Here is a 23,045-nt window from a genome sequence, read left to right as displayed (position 1 = left end):
GACAAAAAAATATTTTTGCCTAGAGGGAACATGAGTACAGTTGTGACCTTTGTTGTTATTCATTCCTTTGTTTGAGCCTGTAGATACTTTATCATGGTGAATGGACTTATGTCTCTGGTTTCTACCACTGTGGATATTGACTTAGATGTGCAGTTAGAGAAGACTTCTGTGATTCATCTCCATAACTGCTATGGTAAAGCAATAGCAGTGGATATACATGGGTTATAGTAGTCACTAGATTTAGGTAGACCTACTGAGGAACTGTAGAGCTTCAGGAGAGATGTGTTACAGGGCTCAGCACAAACCTGGGCTTCACTGCATTTTGAAGCAATTGAACAATCTCTTTGTAAGGAGCATAGCTAGTAAAGAAAAGCATGAATAATGTGAAGAACTGAGTTTCTGATATTCATGCTTCAATTAAGGGCTCGAAGTATTTTAGTAAAAAACTTACATATGCTTTCCACCTACCCCCAGTCACACAAAAATAGTGGGAAGGGTGGGGAGACAAGCTGAAGCTGATCTGTGGAATCAAGTGTACTATTGCTGGTTTTGTAGCAGCCTATTAGTGCTGTTACAGTGATTGCAGAAGCTGGCTTAAATAAATATTTTGAAACATAAGGTTTCCAAGGTCTTTAGTTAACCTGATTAGGCCTGTCTCACAAGTAATATTTGTCTATGTGGGTGGACTGTTGCAATAACCATGGGAAAATGTTTTGCTAGTGGGACAAGGAAATCAAAAATCCCCATGGCAGCATCCTTCTACCAACTGAGATCATGGTAGGTGTGTGACTGCTGGGAATGGATACAAAGTACAACCTGTGCAGAGGATGAATTGAGAGCAGCCCTGAGGAAAGGACTTGGGAGTGTTGGTTCACAGTTCAACCTGATCTAGAAATGTACACTTGTAGCCAAGAGAGCCAAATGTATCCTGGGCTGCCTTGAAAGAAATGTGGTGAGCAGGTACAGGGAGGTCAAGGTCAAGGGAGGTAGTGGTCCCCACTTACTCCGTCCTTGTGAGACTCTCACCTGGAGTCTCCAGCTGGACTATGTGTCCAGCTCTGGGGCCTCCAATGTAAGGACATGGACCTGTTGGAGCTCGTTCAGAGGGACACGAAAATGATCAGAGGGCTGGAGCACCTCTGCTCTGAAGACAGGCCAACAGAGTTGGAGCTGTTCAGCCTGGAGAAGAGAAGGCTTTGGGGAGACTTCTGTACTTTCAGTACCTAAAGGGGGATAAAGGAAAGCAAGAGAGACTTTTAAGCAGGCCCTGTAGTGACAGGACAAAGAATGATGATTTTAAACTGATACAGTGTCAGTTTAAATTAGTTATATGGAAGAAATTCTTTACTGTGAGGGTGGTGAGGCACTAGAACAGCTTGCCCAAAGAATTTGTGAATGTCCCATCCCTAGAAATTGTCAAGGTGAGGTTGAATGACTTTGAGCAACCCAGTGTAGTTGAAGGTTCCCTGCCTATGGCAGGGTGTTTGGAACTAGATGACTTCTAAAGTTCCTTTCCAAATCAAACCCTTCAATTACTCTCTGAAAAGGAAGCTGTGAACAACAGAGAAATTGGATAGCATAGCTGCCTGAAACTGTAATTACTTAACAATTTTATTTTGCTTTTAGCTTTCAAGCATAATGACTGCAACTTTACCATGTTGCTGTGGCTGTAGATTTCTTCCAATCAACTGGCTTGATTGAAAAAAAAAAACCAAAACTGAGTATAATTGCTGCCACAGTGTTTCTGCTTTTATTAGGAAATAACTGCTTAAAAAAGAGGAAGCAAGCAAAGAGATTTTCAATCAAGAAATATATATTTCTTATTTCTTACAGACAGACACTTGTGTATAGATAGTAGTTCAGGAAGTTTAAGCAAATTTGGGTCTAGCCTGAGACTGATACCATGGCAACTGACATCTGACTTTACCCTTGTTGAGTTACAGTGAACAAGTCACAGGCTCCATCTATACATGAGAGAGCAAGAACTTAATAAATTTGCATGTTTCAAAATTATTGCATTGACTGCAAACATTGGTTTATGGCACAATAAACTATGAAAGTAAAAAAACTGTTTTCTGTAAGTTGGCAGAAAGGTTCTGTGAATTATGCCACTACCACTTTGGAGAGTGTTCCAGGGTGTGACTGCTTGCATAATTTTCAGTGCTGCAATTAAGCTAGTCCTCTTTTACCTGTTTAGTTTGTTTCAGAAACCTCGATGTGGGTGTTCGCAGCTGCTGTAGCTTGTCTCTTCGAAAATTTGATTTTTTTCAATGACTTATGAAAATTTCCTTGCAGTTGTTTACATGTTGAGATTGATGGTGTTTTTAACCTGTTGATGGAAATGTGATGAATTTCACAGTGTTGGTCCATGTAGCAGAAGAACCAGCAACGACCCTTAGGGATACTCTTGTGGCTTGTTAGAGCAGATTTTTCTGCCTTCCTGTGGCTTCCTTGAGATCCTAAGTCCAATTCACAACCAGAAAGGCTCAGAATCAGTAAGAATCTTCTGGGCCACATAACACAAGAGGGTGGGCATAAGGCTACTTAGCTCTCATTTTTAATTAATTTTTGAAGATACTGGTAGAAAAATGAACAACTATCCAAACATTTTAACTTATTCAGTGCTTTTTGTGGGGATTTAAGCTGCAACACAGGATAGATAATTAGAGAATTAGTTCTTAAAATTTAGTTTTCCATTGGGTAAGAAGGCAATTGGGAGGAACTGAATACTATTAGGCCTGCAACTGTTCTTTTACATACTGGAACTCCAAAGCACATCTTTGTTATTATTTCCTTCAGATGGAAGGCCGAGCTACTTTTTGCCAAATGAATTAAATAAAACTGATCTTATCCTAAAGCATAATCACATAAATTCAGTATCATCTCATTCAGCAGTCTCATTCAGGCAGGCTGTTGTTTATGTAAGCCTGAATGAAGGTATGATACAGCAAAATGACATTCCATCTCCCTGCCCCCAGATGAGGGGCAGTCAAGCTCACTTTTAGCTGAGGGCTGTGGGGAGGTCTGTGTGAGAGCCAGTCCTAGAGCACAGCTCTCTGTGAGCACAGCTCTCTGTGGGCAGAGCTACCAGAGGCATTGAGCAGGCACAGCAGTCTGAGCTTTTTCCTTGGCCACTTAGGGAGGCTTAGGGCCCATCTGGGAACTCTCTGAGAAACAGGGAGCCCGCTGCTGCATGTAAGGTGAGCCCCAGACATGTGGGCCTCAGGAAGTCCTAGTGGCTTCTGAGGAGCTGTCAGCTGCTCTTCACCCAAGGGTATCCCTTGCCTTCTTTGGAGCTGCTGCTCATTAGGGATGGTCAGACCCTGCCAACAGATGTAGTAGTTTCTCTGGAATGGTGCAAAGAAGGGATCTTCATCTGAGTTCAGAATAACCTAAGTCTTCAGATGTGGTGGCAGTGTGCCACAGGGTGCATTCTCCAGGTTTTGGAGTACCTGTCTATCAGAGCAGAGGCTTTAACCCAGACAGAGCTTCAGATTGGGAAGGCCAATTGTGACTGCAACAGACAGGTTGCTGGAAGTGCCCAGAGCTGCTCCCTACCCTGAGGTAGAGAGAGATGGCCTCCTTTCATGCAGGAGGTGTGCTGCTGTGGAAAAGCTGTCACCAGGTGGAGAAGCTGAGAGGAAGTCAGCAGGCTGTGCAGCATCAGGGAGGGTGAGACATAGGCAGTATCTAGGCGTGGCTGAGACACCAAAGGACTGTGCTCCCGTTCAGAGGGACCTTGACAGTCTGAAGCCATGAGTCAAGAGCAGCCTTGTGCTGTTCAGCAGAGTGCAAAGTCCTGCAGCTGGGAGGAACAACCCCATGTTGTAGTATATGCACCAGTAGATGCTGGGGTCCAGCTCTTGGAATGCAAACTTGCAGAAAATGACCTGGGCCATCCTGGTGGACACCAAGGTGGACATGAGCCAGAAGTATGCCTCGGCTGAAAAGCAGACTGATGGCATCCTGAGCTGTATCAGGAAGAGTGGTGCCAGCGGTTTGAGGGAGTTGTACTCAAAGCTGATCAGGTCATGCCTGGAGTGCTTAGTCCCATTCTGGTCTCCCTTTTTCTATATTCCTTCAGTGTAATGCATTCCTTTCCTCTCCCAGGAAGCTGTAATCATGTCTCTCAGTGGGTTTTTTGACTTGTTAGAAAAATAGGTCATAACCATGCAGCTGTAATATTTTTGTCTAGCTAATCAAGCATGGTATTAAGCTCAACTTCATTTTACAAATGTTTTTGCTGTCTCCATGAAAAATATAACAAAAAAAAAAAAAAGGAGGAGATAGTAATGTACATTATTTCCAGCTGGTGAACATTTTGCAAATTTTGTTTCTTTAAAGCTTTATTCTCAATTTTCTGAATTGTTGATAGGGGTGCATTTGCTTAAATGTCTGGCTCTTGCTATTATGGTCTTACTTACAGTGTTTAAGTGTGCTCACTGATACCTTAATTGAACTTCACAGCTGGTTTTGCAGGAAGGTTGCTGAAGACATCAATTTTGATTTGATACAAATGCAAAAATAGTGCTCTTCAGTAATTATCTGGGAGAAGGAAGAAATAATCCTTTCATGTGGAAAATAGCTTTTTGTCATTAAGTACTTTAATTTCATCCAACTGCCCCTGTCTCATGTTAAATAATTCTGTTTCAGTGGGAGAGCAGTTTGACCCTCTGCTGCATTAGAAGAGTCTTTTTCTTGTATCAGGTGAGGTTAGTGTGCCCTTAGGGTGTGAAGCCACGAGCTCTGTCCCATCTGGAGGAAACACTTGTATGATTTTGAAGCCCTGGATCGTCATCCTGGTTTGATGAAGAAGAGTCAGTCAAATCTGAAGCATCCATTTTTCTAAATACCAGTTCTGAAAGCTGCTGGTAATAATGCCCTCAGTGCTCTAGATTTTACTCTGGGTTCTACTCTTTCCAAGTAAAGCAAGACTTCTTGCTAAGTAAAAGACTACACTGGAAGAGATCACTGTCCTGAGTTGCAGAGTTGTTTGTCCTTAATAAATGTGTAGTTACAGGATGACTCCTATTCAGTGTTCTTTTAGAAGGTGAGAACACCAGTTACTCTTCATTTCAGTAAATGATTCCAGTTTAGAAATGTGTGACAGCCCCTCTTTGAAAATCAGTTGGGCTTTTTAAATATGCCTGCTTTGTCAGTTTGCAAAGTATTGTGGCAAACCTTGACTGTGATTAATATGCATTACATAGTGGTGGCCTGTATAGCTACTGCTCTGATAAAAAAGGACTCCAGATGATGTTAATGGGATGGGCAACTTTATCCTGAGTGGTGGTGACTGTACTGGTGACTGTAGAAGATGATGATGTGATATGGTGTTTAATTATCTGAACCATCCTGAGCCTCCTGAACCATCCTGAGCCAAGAGAAGAAATGTGACCCAGAGGTAATCAAATGAGAGGTAATCCATTGCAGCTTTCCTGGAAATACTCCATCCAACTCCAGTGTTCAGTTTCAAAAAGCATCCTTACAGAACTGTAAAGGTTTGGAGAAAAAAGCTGAGAATGACTAAGCATGCAAACACAGGATTTATAGTGGCATGCTATGTAATGACATTCTTTTAAGACTTTATTTGTCAGCAGAGATGACTTGCTGCTGCTTTGCCCCTTAGCAACTCAGTGCACTACAGTCTTGAGTGTGCTGCTGGGGTAGATGAAAGTACCTTTGTCAAAAGTTCTCTTCAAACAAAGGGATGGGTTTGTGTGGTGTTTATAACCTGGGTAATTTAGGCACATCCGTTTAATGTTGACCTACAGCATGGATTTCTTTCAGTAAAAAGGAAGGAGAGGGCTCTTGAGCTTTTCAAGCCATCTTTTCTTGCTAATGAAACCCCTTTGTAACCACAAACTGAAGGAATGCTCACAGTTGGCTGCAAGAATTCTTTATCAATCTGTATGCTTTGCCCTGTGGAGAACAGATAAAGGGAGGGGTTTGTTTAGTTAGAAGTAAACATTAAAAAATAAAACACAATATAGCATCTGAAAGGGAATGCTAAACAAATGTGAATAACTATATTTAGATTTGGAATAGGAAAGTGCAGCTTCCTTATAGTCACAGACTTATTGCCCTAAATATTTTTTCAGCCCCATTGTATATGAACTTTTAGGTGAGTAACACAGTAATACCCCAACCAAAAGTAGTGTTGCAATATGGAGATTGGAATACACAGAGGTTCAAAGTTTGTAGAATCAGTCCACCTGAAAAATGTACTGTTCTAATAAGTTTACTATAAAATGAATCTGATTCACCCCTGTAGGAAGGAAAAGTAGGGCTGCAAAGGTTGAAAGTAGGTTCTGCAGCTGCTTTGTTGAAAGTGTGCAGCTGCTTTGTCAGCTTGGTCACAAATTCCCATTCAACGTGACAACCCTTCCAGCTTTATAGAATACAATTCCTCATGTAATTGAAGAGATGCTTGGGAGTGGATACGTGGATATATAGTATTCCATCTGCCCAGGGTTTCTGAATTCATGCTGGGGAGATAATACACTTATTCCATATTTTCAAGTCTCTTGAGGAGTTCTGAAATCGTTTGGCCACACTAGTGATTTTCTCCACAGAAAAGTAATGCCTTTCTGAATTACACCAGTATGTTTCCAATCAGATCTCTAAAAAAAATCAATAAAACAAAATAACAAAAAGCCCTAAGCCCCTACCTTGAACTATTTTTATCCTGTCTCATTGAAATGGAGTGTGTGCTGTGAGAAGGACAGAGAGAAGAAAATTCTAGTGTGTTGAAGATTTCCTTTGTTTAAAATATCAGCAAATAAAAAAAGGAGATTGTCCCTGCAGCAATTTAAAGTGGTAGCCAGTGTTAATTCTTTCTATTTTAAATGCTTATTTAATAACATTAACCAGACTGAAATTACCTTTTGGACAAAAATAATACAAGTGGAACAAATAGATTATATGCAGAGCAATTGAGTTGATGTTGCCATAGGAACCTTTCTTTTTCTCTGCCATTATTTTAACAGTGTAGCCTTAATTGCATTTAATAACATGTAAAGATTTTTCCTTGTGTGTATGCATAACTGAAACTCTGCAGGACTCAAAGCTACTGCAGTGATAATTTCTTATACCAGGAAAGTTGAATAGTGATATGGTCAAGAAACTGAAGCATTTTCCTCTGCATAGCTTGACTAGGCCCTACCTATTTCTGTTACAGTAAAGCAAAGAGGTACCAGTTGGGGAGTAGAATAAGTGATAGCAACCTAGAGGATACATGAGTGAGGATGAATTAATAGATACCTGCAGAATCATGAGTGATTGAAAAGGAGAGATGGACTGAGCATTCAGATTTCCACAACTAGGAGCTTCAAGTTAGGTTAGTAAATGCAAGTTACAAAGCAAAAGGTACGGGGTTTGTATATAATGAGCAGTAGATGTAACTCTGCAAGAGAACGTTGGAGATGATAAAAATGTATGTGAGCTCAAGAGAGGGTAAGTCATTCAAGAATTGCTAAAAGTAGCTGTATCTGTCTCAGGCTGTCTCTGAAGATGAAGAAATTAGAGGTTGGGAGGGCAGTTGTGGGAAATGTTGGACAGTTCTCTATTGCCTGCTCATGGCTATTCTTGTGGATGGAGTCTTTGGCTAGACTGACACCAAAGACTTCCCTGGTCAAACCCAATATGGCCTCCTACCTTAATCTACTGGGATATATTAAGTCACAACTTAATCTGTCCCAGTGCTTCTACTGGTGTTTGCAAAGAATTAGCATTTCCTAAAAGAGGGGGAGAACTGGGTGAAGACTATGTGCTGGTTATGAACAAAATGGATGTCAGTCCACTTGGTATCTGTACCTGCACATATTCAGACATGATTTTGTATTGTGGTGTTTGATGATTTAATGCCATCTGTTCCTCAGACAGGTTCTCTCCTAGTAGCTTAAACACAATTTTATTGGGGGCTGCAAAAGTATTTTCTTCCATTTTCAAAACACTGAACACAAACATGTTATTCTGGATGATGACCTTCAGCATTTTTAGGAATAGAGTAGTGAAAAATTGGCCGAACCTCCTGTCTTCAGCTATGAAACTTGGATTCTTGGGGGAGAAAAAAGGGAGGGGGAAGTGGTTCGTGGAGAGGGCAAAAATTAGGAACAGACTAGCTTTTTTTTTTGCAAGGAGAAATTTATTGCTGTCCTGATTTTGCTGATTCTTTCTTTTTTTTCGTTTGGCATTTCTCAACATCAGGATGCAGAAAGGGTTCTATTACATCAGACCAGAATAGTGTAACAAAGCAGTAGCATAGTTTAATTTTCCATGGGGTAGTCAGGCTTTTATCAACCTGTGTGGAGGACAGTAGTAATGGACTAGATTTTCATTATTAATGTACCACATGTCCCCAGTGAATTGCAGCAGTGTGATGCTGTTGTTCTGTGAGCAGTAGCAGTGGGTTGTATCATCTTTCTTAGCAACGATTTTTGTTTCCAGTATGGAGGACTCCTTCTAGCCTGTAAAGCCAGAAGCAGCAAAATGCTTTTTCTTCATCTCTGCATCGCTTTTGGAGCCAGCTCGTCTCCATGGCAACACATTAGCCTGAAAGAGATGTGGAGAGTGGGGAGGAAAGGAATGAGTTAGAAGCAGCCGGGCGGTGGTGTGTGTCCCCAACGTCAGCGCATCAGCCTTTTGATAGGAGGATTTTGTTAACACCCATCCAAGGCTCCTGTGCAGAGCTTCTTTATTAGAGGAGCCGCCAGGGCATCTATCTGCTTCCTTTCTGCATCCTTTCTCTTTTTTTTTTTTTTCCCTTCCAAATACACCCTCCACACCCCCCCCTCTTTTATTTTAGTTGTGGCCTCAGTGGAGATGTGCAGCTCATTTTCAGCTTCCCGTGAGCTGCCTTGTGCTCTGGCATTTTGCAAAGGCAGGAAGGCATGGCTGCATTTCACTTGACCTTAGCAGCGAAGTGAAATCTCCTGCATGTCACTGAAGGATACTGACTATGCAGAAATTTATTGAAGCAGATTATTATGAACTGGACTGGTATTATGAAGAATGCACGGATGGTAAATATTTCTTTCTAGTCTCTTGTTGCAGAATTCGGAGCTTGTAAGAACGGAGCATCATTATTCAATGGTTTTTAAAAGGAAATACTCAGAAAAAGGCAACACCCAGATGTAGCAGAGATGCCTGCACCTCTTTTGCACCTCGGCATCTCTTGTGAGTGTGCTGCAAGAGACTGCTGTATAGCTTTTTCCTCTCTGAAGGGAGTGGCAGAGCAACATATGCTGTGTATGAGCTGCCTTTGGGCAGGGGAAAGAATATTTGAAAAGCTAACTGTATCTACAATAATTGAGGTGATTTTAAATATACTGATGGTAATATTGATTATTGGTTCAAGTTTGAAGTCTGTGGTTTTTTCTGTGTTAGCAATATCCTGTAATATGTATATATTTGATGTGTTAGTAGGTAGTCCATGTTTTCTCTCTGGTTATTTGTCTGTGAAAGACATTAAAAATGTAGATTTTTAGAAGTGAGCAGGTTAAGTTTTTGAATTGGAAGAATTACAAACTCTGGCAATCATTATCTTTTGTGCTATTTGCAATTTTTATGTAATGTTTGCTAGGGTGCTTATTTCTGTATCAGGACACCGAATGTTTTCACCAGGCTTCTGATAGAAGGCACACAAGAAAGGGTAAGGAATTGCTAAAACTGTATTCTCTGCAGCAAGAAAAAAAATCAAGATCCCTTTTTGATGGCATTCTGAAGCAAGATACAGCCTTTGGGAATGCAGAAGTTTTACACGAATTTTATTCTGGCTGGAGAGCTTAGCTTAAACAAGGCAAGTCCAAGATCACAGTGAAGCAAAGCACAGAAAGCAGGAAGGCGCGTAGGCCCAGGGGATAATGCACATATGTAATACACAGAGATATTTCTATGGTTGTGCTCCACAATACCAGAGGGGAATGTGAAGCATCAAGATAAGTGTGACAAAATTAGAATGTTTTGTTATGGTTCTTTTGAGTGTCATGTGCCTCCATTTCAGAACTGAATGCAGTTTCAGAAGCTTGTTACTCTTGAACTTCTATTATGTTTAATTGATTACTTCTGTCCAGGTGTTCAAAGAAAGAGGTGCATGTTTATTTGAGAGATCTGACCACTTTAAGTTGGATTGAATCCATTATGTAACCTTTATCCTCTCAGTTTAACCCTAGTAAATAGTGTAGCATCTGATTAATCTGCATGATGTAACAGCCTGAGTTGGCCTGCTTTTAGAAGCTTAAGAAACAGACCAGTTGTATGGTCCATAGAAGCTGTAGCTTTCCCCAGGTTAAAGCTCCCACAGGTAGCATTTTTTTTTTTTCAGTTGTTCATTTTTATGATCTTTTTTTCTGTCTGGTCAAAGTGTCATATGGAAGGGTGGTGTGCCTGAATGTCTGAGCTAAGAGCTGATCTGCTTATCCATTTTGTCTTAAGCTGTGTGCTGCACTGGAGGAACTGTGGGAGTTCCATGGTAATGGAATAAGCAACAGGTGTTGGGCAAACATTTAAATACCTTGTGGGATGAGGGCCTCAGGTGCACAGTAGTGGTTGGTTGGATTCTGGGCTTACAGGTTTTCCTGTCAGTGCTGAGCCCCTGCCCAGGATATTTCTTCCATAAGCCGAGATCTGCAGAGTCAGCTGGAGTATGTGCTGGCAGTCTGCTTGAAGTATTTGGGAAGTTCTTCCCTAAGAGAAATAAGGGTTTAATGTCTGATAGGGAAATAATCTCTCCAGCAGGTAAGGCATAATGCTTTTTTGCATTTTTTAAAATTGCTGTTATTTTTAAAATTAAAGTATTAGTTTTTACTCGCTGAAGGCCAGTGCTGTCAGTCCTGTCTCTGCCTCTCAGGTGAACAGCAGTCTCAGGGTTCACAGAATTTTATAAGGTTTAGCTTCCTTTTTCTTCTTGGAGTTCAGGTATGTGAGAGAGAGGGAGATTTGAGAGATGCAGTGGAAGGCACAGTTTTGGCCTTAGATACTGGAATGTTCACTGGGTTTAAAATAGTGTTGGCATTTACCCTTGACAGAGAAAGGTATTGTAATTGTGGTAGCAGACAAAAGGCATCATTATAGTAGAAAACAGAGCTTTTCCGAAAACCTGAAGCAGATGACATATTAAAAGAGATGCCTGCCTCTTGATTGGCTTTTTATTTTTCTGCCATGTGTTTTTTTGATACCAGAGTCATTTTCCTGAGATTCTTTTTACATTCAGCATAGTGAGATAGGCAGTTGCAGCTCAGCTGACCTGTTTTGAATATCTATTTTAAGATAAATTGAAGCACAGTTAGAGAGCCAATTTCTCTGCCATACATGGACTCTCCAGATGTATGTGTGCATTCACTTTTGAATCCCACCCAGCTCACTCTTTGTTATAAATATGACATTGGAAAATAGTGGGTGGTACATTAAAACTAATAGGAATCTTCACAGGGTAATATCCTACAGAATTATTTTTCTCATTAAATTGTTCATACATTGTTTTTCAGGGCCTCTGGGACTCAGATTTCCATGACTTTATTTGGTTTCCTTTATTTAATAATTATTTTAACAGCAAATGGTTTCTTGTTCTTCAAAGAAAAAAAAAAAAAAACAGTCTAAAATTAGTAAAGTATTAATGCTATTATTTAACTTAATAGGTAAAGCAGCAACTCACTGTTGCCTCAGATGTAATAAATTTCTGTACTGACTGACAGTAATGATGTCTTCAACTTGCATTTGGTAGCGGTATTTTTTATTATCTTGCAAAAGAAAAAATGCTCAAAATTTACAATTTATAAGTCTTTAAAAAGACTTTCTAGAGTTGGAATCATTAATTAATTCTTTTACATAAGGTACTCACAGAGTTTATTTTTGGTAGGAGTAGGTGGAAATAGACAATAAAATGTCACAATCTATTTGAATTACTGATGTTAACTAACATTACAATAAATTGAAACTTCTATAAATAACTACTACGCTATGCTTTTTACATACATTTCCAAGTGTAATATTTTATAATATGAGTGACACTTGTCACCTTACTTGGTGTTAACGAAGTATATTGTGTAGGTGGACTGGGGAAAGAGCTGGGCCTGTACCTGAGTGGGAAAGTAGCTATTTTCATAGCAGACTTGGACAGAATCAGTGATGAAGAGGAAAAGCTGAATCTTTTCTACTCTTATTATGAAAGATAACAGTATAAAAGTCTAGGTTCATCTAAGATTTTTTAATAGAAAAAAAATGCATTCTTAAAAATCTTGCGTGCAACTTGGGTGAAAAAAGCATTATACTAAACCCCCACACACTACCAAACAAGTAAACAAAAAGATAAGTGTTTATTCACAGAAATTTTTCTGAATATGGTTGTTCCCTGCCTCTCTTTTAGTGCAATATTTTTCTAATGAACAATGCTTTCTACAGAAATCCAGACTGATTTTAGAGAAAATTACTTTTCTTTGGTTTCTTCCATTACTTGTTTATTTCTAGCTCAACAGTTTATAACAGTGCATGAGTTCAGTTGCCTACAATTCCAGATGAATTTGTGAATGTGCAATTGGATCTTTCCTCCTCCTTTTGTTGGCCCTGTGTTTTTACAATTTCTTGTGGAGGATATGGTGTCTTTCCCTTTTTTCCCTTGCCAGACCCATGGTGTGCCTGGTTTGTTACACGTGCTGAACCTTCTAACCACTTTTATGTTTGCCTGAGCCACTCCATCTTGTTCCAGCATCCCTTCCTGTATTTTCTTCCCACTCACATTGAAATGTTTTTACCACCTGTTATGTTTGCAGTTATTGTTTAGAGCTTCTCTCCTCTATTCTGTTTTCCACTCCACTGATATAATTACCAGCAAGCTCACTAACTTTCTTTTTAACAATAGTAGACAATGTTATCTTGTACTGCTTGATCTCTTACAAGTAATTAGTTATTGTTGCCTTGCTTATGTTAGTGTGGTGACCCATCATCTCCCTCATACTTTGGCCTCTTTTGTGTCCATCTCTGTGGACAGAGTAACCCTGGTGTTACTCTGAATCTCACTGGATGCTGGCACTGGGTATGCTCCTAAAGTCTGGGAGAATCTTATGAATGCCTTTAGCATGCAGTTTTTGAAACAGCCCTTGCTCTATAGGTATGCAGCTAAAATGCTCATTCTGGTTGATCTTATTGTGCTCCCATGTCTTTTATCTCTATACATGACAAATATAGTTGAACCTTGCTTATAATCACGGAATTGTTGATACCATTATCCTGGTTTTCTGCTTTTTGCCATGCCACTTCTTTCTCTTTACTCCTTCACTGACTCCCTGTTCTTCATCAAGTCACATAAGCCACATAAGGCAACACACATTGCAGCATAGAGATATTTTTGGTTTTATTCTGTTCAACTGCTAAGTATCTAGATAAGTGTTTTCCCAGCAATTCAATTTCTTTCCCTTTCTGCAAGAGTAACATGCTGTCCTTTTGGTTGAGTGACAGAAGATATTTTGTGTGGGATTTGAAAGAGTGGGAAACATGAAACCTGTAAAAATTTGAACAAACTAACTTTACTTGACTGTACATATTAACGGAAAGCACACATTCAATAACCAATTTATCTCCCTCCCTGAAGAGCCCACCCCAAAATACCCACCTTTCTTCATCAGCATATTTAAATCCCAGTGCTGCCATTTCATCTGCTGTTTTTAGACTTGACGTACAGAGAATCTCTTTGTTCTAGATGGAGCATTCTTAGTAACAGTTAATTGTGCAGAAGTTAGATATTTTTATTGATAAATGAACGTTAAAATGATTGAATGCATTGGAGTTCCTTGGAAATAATGAGTCAGGATAGGAGGGTTTGTTTGTATTGTGTCCAGCCTCACCCTTCTTCAAACTAGCTCCTGGTTTGTGTGTTTCCTGTTTCATGGCAGAGCTGCCGAATATCCTCTGTACCTCAGCGCAGTTGTACTGGGAGTGTGCTCAGAGCACTGCAGCCCCCTTAACAAGCTTCCTGACAGCAGGTAAAGCGTCCTCATTCAGAGTGGGGATTGCAGCAAATACACCAAATTTACTTCCCAGTGACAGCCCATTAAAAAGAATCTTCATTGTAGTATACTAATTAAGTCCTTGGGTATGTGTTTACAGGAAATATTAAAAATCTCTTTTGAATCTTTCCAGTTTAGATTGTATATTTTCAGAATGAAATACAATACAGCTGCTTTTTTTTTTTTTTAATCCATAACTGCTTATTGTTTGGTGTTGGTTGGAAACCTGCCTCGTAATCTTTAGCAAGTAAATGTCCCTTCACTGCTAAGGACGTGTAATGCAGAATATATGAAAAATGTGTTGATAGTGTGAGGGTGGGGCATACATTCCTTCTCCACCCATTATAAATTTGCTCCAGCATTTATCGTGTGCTGATATCAAAATAGGAATTACAACACTTTCTCTCAGCTTTTGAACGTCAGAGTCCTCCTGTGTGGTACAAGTTGATATTAGTCATGGTTCAGAAGCCAGCTTGTGGGAATATTCAATTACTCTCCTTATGTTGTCATGTATTTTGAACAGCAACATGCCTCCTTTCAGTGTGTCCCTCATAAACTGGATACTTAGCTGTAGTTGTCTGCTTGTCAGGATTATTAAAACCACATCATGTTTGACAGGGGTGGACTTTTCTGTCCCTAGGCTTTAAAAGGTGCTTCTTGCATTCTTTTAATATGACTTACAGTTTTGGTTACTCTCTCAATTTCCATTTTCTAGCTATTACTGAAATGTGATAAATGGTCACTGAATGGCAAGTAGGTATTTAAGACCTTTGTCTGATTTAAGTATTTTTTAAAGAGTTGATTCACTGTTACAGGTAAGAACTGAAGACACAAAAACTAAGCATCAGAAACTAGAAGCAGTCCTCATTATTATTAAAATTACATATTTTAATGTAATGATGTGGGGAGAAAGAGATAATCCTATTTTTTCCCCTGACTTCTTGAGGTTATTGCTGTTGCTGAATATTGCAGTAAATTTTGGCAGTCAAAGATCAAGTTGCTTTGGGTGGCAAAATCTTTATTCAGTAATCAGTGTTTCTTTCCTCAGCAACCACTTACATGTATTCCATATCCTTTGGCTGTTATTTATATAATCATTATTGCATTGTTTGCATGTAAATATCAAGAGTTTAAAACATAGAACAGAATCATTTATCATTATTGTGTAAAAGTAGTTGCTTCCCATCTCATACTACCCCACCACTGGTTCTTCCTCACCACTACAGAGATGGTAGTAGTGAAATTGTTCCATGAATCAAACTGTTGCATTCTGCTGGCTTGTAATGTAATGTTTGTCTGTCTGTTCCTAGCTGTGATGTCCCCTCAGAGGATGATGAGGTGTCTTTGCCTTGCCCCCACTTTACCTGCAAATGCTTTGCCCCGTGATGTGGATAGGAACGCTTTAGCAGCAAAGGGCTCCTGCTTGCCACTGCAAGTAAGGGAGGCAACTTAGCAAACATTAAATATCTATGGCTACAATAAGTTAAATAAGAAAGTTAGCCTGCCCTGTGTGTGTAGCCAAGATTAGCAAACATAGCCTGTTGGAAACAAAGAGGTCTGAGCACAGGAGATTTGTTTCTTGTTGAACAAAGAAGAGATGCATGCACCCCTGAAAACACACTTGGGTGCCATATGTGGACTTGTGAGGTATTTCTCATTCCACAACTGACTGAAGAGAAAAATGAATGTGAAAAACACAATATAGGACAACTAATGGGATATGTCATTTAAGTTCTTTGTACCAGTGCAACCTCTCCTTCGTATAAGCAATAAAAAAGCTCCTTTCCCCAGCCCAGTTCTTCACTTAGTGGTTCTAGTGTGTGGTGGGTGCTGCAGTCAGACTGTACTGCACAGTAGCCCTGGGTATGAAGATCTCCCTGCTGGGTGGGATTGGCTGTGTGTGCACAGGCTCAGGCTGTTCACAGCTCCAGTGAGGTCTTGCTGCATTGGGCAAGGTGAGAGGTGATTTATGACTCTGTGTGGTGCACACCCTTCTCCAGGTGTGACAGACAGAGGCTGGGTCAGACTTCCGTGTTGAGACACTTGCGGGAAGCTACCACTGCACTCCTAAGAGCAGGGGCAGAGGAGAGGGAGCCTTGTTGATATGAGGAGTGTCAGGGAGGGTCTTTCAGCCCACTGACTTTGTCCAAAATATGTTAGTGGGGCTTTTGAGCAAAAACTGGCTACCGTCAGAGCTGGTCTGAGAAGCAACATAAACCTTCTAGTAATTAATAGACAGATGGTCTCTTCCCTCCTCCACCCCATCTGCACAACTCAAAGCTGTTGCACTAAGGACAAGTAGTCAGTCTCTCCGGAGTTCCCTGGCTGAGCATGTGAGTGAGGAAAGATGGTATCCTGCTTTGTGGAGACCTTGCTCTGCTCTGCCCAAAGATACAGCCTCCGAGGGAATGACTTCCCATCGCCTGTGAGACTCAGGCATCGTTTCGTGTCTATCTGGGATAACTGCAGCAATGTCAGTAAACGAAGAAGAAAGTTATGAATATGACTATGAAAAGGAAAATGAGAGGAAACGTGCTTTTAACAGGCAGAGCCTTGATATCTTGGAAGAAGGTACTTTTCACCTTTTGTTTTTAATATTTCATGGTATCACATGGCAACCTAAAAGTGATTTGAGTGATATTTGTGGATTAAATAGACAAAATTCTGTGTTTTACATGTGTAGCCAGTATGTTTGGATGAAGTATTTGTCTAATATCCAAATAAGAGAAATCTTAATTTATGTATACGTCTTTAAATAAGAAAGGCATGATCAACAGATGAAGGCTGTGCAATATCTATTTTATAATAAAACAGAAATTGGGAAATCTTCTCTCTCTGGGATTGTAGTGCATTTTTTATATGCACAAAATGTGTGTCTTATGAAACTGTGTATTTTAGGTTGTCAGTCCCAGCAGGTGCTTCTAGAACAGAGCAGCAATTTTGTGCTTATCCATGAATTTGAAAGCGCATAGACAGAAATAATCCAAGTGTGGTGTCTTATGACTTAAATTTTCAATATAAAAACCAACCCAAAAATGTTGTTGTACTCTCTAGAAATAATGGGCAACTGACCCATTCAGGTGGAAATGGGAATGCATTGAAAATCCTCCCGTGCACTTGCTGAATAGAGAGGGTATCTATCCTAGGGCTGCTTCCAGCCAATCTGGTAACCTTCTTCAGGGTTTCAGGTAGCAAAAGCTAAATGCCCAATTCCTGTTATTTCATGTGCTGTAAATTGTTCTCTGAAGCAGTAGTTTTATGGTAGAGAATTGTTACTTCCAAATGAACTATTGTAAAGCTGACGTAGGAATGGTTTGAAGGATTGTTAGCACAGAAAATGTGACGTGCTGTGAACTTACATCCTTGTTCACCTCATGGTTAACAGTTCCTGTTCCAGACTTCTTGGTGAATAAACCATGCCCTTTGAACACCATTGCATAGGATTTTCCTGTAAAAACTCACAATCAAATATCCCACCTGGTTTTCAGATTTGTGTGTCAATGTAAAAAAGAAAGGTGCTGAAGAAAATACTGATAAAAAGAAAATTTAGAAGTGGGGATTGGGATGGAGAGCAAGCTTTCAAGGGAGGCCAGATGACATTTTTTATATTTTATTCCTATTATTTTAGCAATTAAATCATTACTGAGGCATAGATCATGCTCTTCTTGTTCTTTCTGCTGACTTTACCCTTCATCCAGATCTAACAGTCTGAAGCTGCTCTTAATGATTTTGAGGGGGGGAAAGAAAAATTTGAGTTCTATCTGGGATAAATTTAGCCCTGTCTTTCTACACTGCCTTCCTCTCAAAAGCTCAGTATGTGTTTGAAATGTCTTCTAAAGATGCCTTTTCGTCTCCACCTATGTGTTCATATCGCCTACACGCTCAGCGTAGCAGAGATACAGATACACAAACTTATATATGGTATTTCTATGTATCTTTGCACAGGGGAGTACTTGCAAAGGGTAGTATTTCTCTAGGAGAATGGGTGAGTCAATCCATTCTGTAAGTAAAGCAGATGGAAACACCAGCATGTAGCCTTTTCATCCTGAACAAAGGAAACATTTTAGCTATATCTGGCTGTAAATCTGGTACCAGAAACAGCAAATCAGAGGATATGCTCCACTTCAACCATTTATAGTTATTGAAAAGAAGAGGATAAAAACTGTGTAATTAGGACTCCTTAACTGTTTAGCCTATTCCATATGCAGGATGTGTACTCACTTCTTGACTGTTATTTCCATAGTCATTTTGCTGTAGTGAGGTTTTTCTCTGTGCCGACGTTTAGATGCCGTAATTCCCCTGAGTGCTGTTTCTGGAGCCTGTCATGGAACTAACATTATGCCTGGCAGCATTGCAGTCAGCTCTCTTGATGAGAGTGGAAAGCACCTTTGGAATTGGCATTGCTTTGGAATTGTAAAGTTGCCTGACAGCAGTATGTTTACCTTTCATTTGATAAGCTGGCCTTGGGGCTGACTGCAGTGAAACTTTGCTCAGGGATATCTGTTGACAGTGTCTTCTCAGATTTTCTTCATAAAGGAACCTGAGCTGTGAAAGGACAACCTGTCAGCTTCCTTTGATTAGTGATTTGTTGAGTCAGCTGTTTCTGAAAGGTAACTGTGTTTTGATTCTTGCTTTTGCAGCTGGGACAGGAAAGGACTCTTACCTATATAGGACCTATGATGGCAGCCATTTCCATTTACTAATGTAGTAGTTTAAAAGTCCTATTTATCTAAAACACTTAGTAAGTGCAGGCAAAGAATCTGTCTCCAGTTGAATTAAGAAGAAAAAAAGTCCTGGGATCACTATTAAAATCTTAAATCAGACGCTCCAGGGATCTGACTCCAGAGATCTGCTTTCTGGATCTGACTGAAAATGTAGGATACAATACAATGGAGGCCATTCAGAGCTCTGGAATCTGTGAATGCTAGAGCAAAAAAGATAGGAGCCATTCTTGAAAGCTTTGGCACAACCATTCCCTCCCAAAGAGTTGGAATAGGAAAAGACTATATATCTAAGAAAGGAGACAGCTGACAATATGTGGCTTACAGGCTTGTAATTTCATTTTAGGATTTTTAAAGATGTACAGTCCAGATCCTGATTTAAATCTTTCACACATTTATTTATTACATTGACTGTAGTCTAGACATTTCTTGACAAAAAAAAAAAAAACAAATGGAAGAGAATATCAAGACAGTAACTCAGTGGCTAGTAGTAAAAAACCCTGCAAAAAAAGTTTTAAGAAAGAGCTATCCTGAGCTGTGTCTGTAAATGATGTATGCATTAAGGAAATTAAGAGAATTAAGGTGTTGTCTCCAGAGACTTTTTCTTATTTTCTTATTTCACTTTTTGTCTGTATTTTCCAAGTTACCACATTTGATCTGTTTATGCTAATAGAAGGAACAAGTGTCTGATGCTCTTTTTGAAATTTCTTTCAACTTGATTTTTCATTCATCACTAGAAAATTTGATGAAGTTCATGTTCTACTTAGAGGAAGTACTTTGAAATTATTCCCTGCCTGAAGTTTCAGGCAGAGGCTTTAGAAAAGAAGTAAAAGCTGTGGTTTGTTGTTTTTAAGGGGCTTTTTTTGTGAACCTGCAGTTAGGTAATAACAAAGGTTTGTATTTAAGGCTTGAATATTGAATTTGCTAAGCTATTTGAGTACCCTATGAGAGAAACTGCAGTAAACAAACATTCCTTAAACCATAGCCTTAAACAGTAAGATAAAATCTCTTCTTCCAGAAGAATCAGTACCTGCAGCTTAATATTAAAAGATTATTTTGCAAACAGTGCCATTGAGATTACAGTAAGCCATGCTGTAGCATGAAGAAGACAAAATCAGAATCTATTGGATTGTCTGTTGAACTTCCTAACTGATTATGTATCTCCCACAACATCATGTTCTTCCAGACTCCTGCACAGAGCTCACTCACAGAGTGACCTGACAGTTGTGAGGCAGCTGGCACGCTGTGACCGCTCCTTATCCCTCTAACCTGGGTCACGCCATCGCTGACCTCCCCATCTGCCTTCTGGAGCCACTGGCCTGCTCCCTGCTTTGGGACTGCTGGGGGAGGCTGGGGGAACTGCTGGGCTGTTCCCTTAGGATTTGGATTTCTAGTAAGGTGTGACTCAAAAGCACATTCTTCAAGCTCAGGTGACAGTAGTATCTTAAAATTTTTAAGGTCTTTAGATGTGTGTATTCTCTTAGGGCTGTCTCAAATGTGGCAGGCAACAGCAGATCTGAAGCCTCTGCCCCACCTTAACCAGGGCTGTAAAAAACACCTCTGCATTGGAGGAGAAGATACCATATTTATCTTTAACTGTGAAAAATCAGTAACAGCTGACAGCATATTTCAGCTCTAATTTTCCTGAGTTTATTTGAAAGGTGATATACCTAATATGGCACAGTTTCAGAATTCCACATGTGCTTGGCTCAAGTTGATGTAGTGCTCACAGTAACCTGTGCCAAAGCATAACTATCAGTGGCTCTGGAACTGAAACTGTAATTTTTAGTGGGTGCTTTATCCTTTGAGTGTAAAAATAGCCTTTGAGGAATGAATCCGTCGAGAGCTGAGGAGTCTGAGTCTGCCCGGGTCTTTGATGGCTCCCATGTGCCAAGTGGCACCAGGGAGCATGGCTCAGTCAGATCTGCCATGTGTGTTCTGTCCATGTGCAACCTTCAGGATGCAATGCCCTTGCCATTGTGTCTTTGGTGTATGTTTGGACAGAGCTCTGAGCAGAGCGGGGCAAGACAGAAGCTGTTTGTGAGGCAGGGCTTGTCATGACTGAGCAAGAGAGCAAGAATATAGCAGGCCTTGCCATAGTTAAAGGCTTTGGATAGGAAACTGTTACGGAAAAAAAAGCACTGTCCCCTGCTGCCACCACTGTCCCCCTATTGCCAACCCACTTAGAAGCATGGGTGTTTAAATGGCAAGAGATCTGTGCTCCATAAACAGTATTAATTTTCCCTGATGGAGTTTCTGATGAAGTAAATTTTGGTAGTCGGGAAGTCTTCAGGCACTAAGGCCTTCCCTGTTAGACTCTATAATTATACAGGTCAATATTATCTGCCCCAAAAGTGAAACTTTACAGGGGCATGTTAGCCCTCTTATGTTTCCTAATAGTTAGAAATAGACGTGAAGAGGAGCAGTGGGAGCTGGGCTTTCCTTTTCAGCAGCTGCAGCTCTTTTATTTCATTAGTTTATCCTTGGTTGATAGGTCTCAAAAATGAAGAGGGACTATGTGTTGAGGGATGCAGGGAACAGGAGCTGAGGATACCTGTGACTGGTGTTTTTTCCTCCTTCTATTTGAATCCTTTGTTTGTCAGGTGGTGGTTCATTACAGAAGCCGCAAATAGTGGTATTCTTGCTCCCTTTTCCTTCTATGGCTGTCTCCTGTTCCTGCAAACATCCTTTACTCTAAGTAGCATACTTGTTGAATTGGTGACTTTCAGGGAGCAATCCAGAAAAGTGCATGTGTTCCTCCATGTCCTGGTGCATCTTCATCTTGGGAATCAGTGCTCCATTAACTAGATGACAAGAAATAAATACAGGATACATCCTTTCAGCTGTATTTACTTTGGGAAACACAGGAATGTCGTTACCAGTAAATTTGCAGACTTTAGGATGGTATAAAGATGGTGCTAGGTACTTTAAGGCAGAGGAAATGTTTGATCTATGTAGTGTTTGTCCATTTGTGTGTTTGGCTTTTAAAAAAGCCCAAATACTTTGAACTGCAAATGTGTCTCCAGTACCATGCATTTAGCTGTCATGAAAATAATGTGAAGGAAGCTTTCTCTGTTCTTTATTTCCTGTTTTGGATCTGTGACATTAGCTTCAAAGCACTTATCAAAATACGTGAGGTTTTTAAATTATTCTTTCTTTCTGTGTTGCCTATCAGCCTTCTCCATAAGCTGAGAAGTGCAAAGTATATTTGATTTGGCTGTTTGCATGCATCCATCACTTAGACACAGTGCTCCCTATCACCCTCAAGCAAAAAACTACTGATGTGCGAGTGAGCAAAAAGAGGTCAGTAATTTGGCACTGCAGGTTTTGCATTACAAGGCACTGTCCTTCATTTGCTCTTGTTTTACTCTACAGCAGCACTACCAGGCTCTCATACTCATCAGAAAATCTATCAGGCTAAAAACCTACTATGCAGGATCCATTACATATGTGACGTGTGGGGGGATGTTTTTCCACTGCATACTTCACTGATAACACCTCTAAATAGTTTTTCAAATTAGTCTATCTTTTTCACTGATAGATTTTTTGATCACTTAAGAAGTAAAAACTGAATTGGCCAAATGTTATCTCATAGTCCATGGAGGCTGAATAACTAGATATTTAGACACTTTTTAGGATTTTTTTTTTTTAAATTATGCTTCTGGATTCCACTCTCCCCTTACTTTTCACCTTCTCTTTCCCACAAGCCTTGATTTCTGAGTAATTGAAAGCAACACCTTTTTGCAAGTTTGCCCTCCTTCCAAAAGCAAATCCTTCATTTTAGCTAGTAGCTCTGTGTTTCCACAGTATTGTATGTAATAGTAGTAGTATGGATAGTAGTTGACTGGCAGATTTTAATATATGTGGTCTACTGAAATTTATTTCTACTTGGATGTAGGTCCTTTTATGAAGTGCATAAAACGACACTTCTGATTTGAAATCCTTTTACTCTGGCAGAGTAGTGTACAAAGATCTCTGTTTTGACAATCACTAAGAGAACTTTGATGGAAATTTCTCTATATAAAAGCTGTTTGTTGGTGACCAGATTATACTTTGCTGCTAGTAATGTCTGTTGTTATAATGCTGTGGTATTGCCTTGCCAGGTTAAAGTTTAAATGGCAAGTTCTGAAGGAATAACCTAGGGAGTATCCACACAACAACCTTTATCACTCTCCCAACTGAGTGATTTTATTCTGTCTGAGGGAACACAATCCTTTATCAGCCTGGCAGTTAGGAAAGTTATACATTTACCTGAATCAGGATGGTGTGAGGTTGCCATAGTCCTGCTCATTTGTGATTGTTAAGTGCTAGGTACAGAATTTAA

The 23,045-nt window shown here is 39.9% G+C and overlaps 1 protein-coding gene across 4 annotated transcripts in view; it reads left to right on the top strand.

The window, feature by feature from the left end:
- TRAK1 (trafficking kinesin protein 1) overlaps positions 1-23,045 on the top strand; it is a 102,833-nt gene that overhangs the window by 37,880 nt on the left and 41,908 nt on the right. The window contains exon 1 of one of the 4 annotated variants that reach the window (XM_059476351.1): positions 8,892-9,023. The exons of 2 other annotated variants lie outside the window; for them this stretch is intronic. In XM_059476351.1, the coding sequence (XP_059332334.1) occupies positions 8,960-9,023 (64 nt within the window). In that variant the 5' untranslated portion in view covers positions 8,892-8,959. Of the gene's footprint in view, positions 1-8,891; positions 9,024-23,045 lie in introns of those variants that run through there. One more of the 4 variants, XM_059476359.1, reaches the window with a different exon arrangement.

Source organism: Ammospiza nelsoni, chromosome 1 (assembly GCF_027579445.1).
Source record: "Ammospiza nelsoni isolate bAmmNel1 chromosome 1, bAmmNel1.pri, whole genome shotgun sequence".
In the NCBI taxonomy this organism is placed as follows: domain Eukaryota; kingdom Metazoa; phylum Chordata; class Aves; order Passeriformes; family Passerellidae; genus Ammospiza; species Ammospiza nelsoni.
Note: the sequence above shows the minus strand (reverse complement) of the source record. Positions and strands in the feature narration are given on the sequence as shown.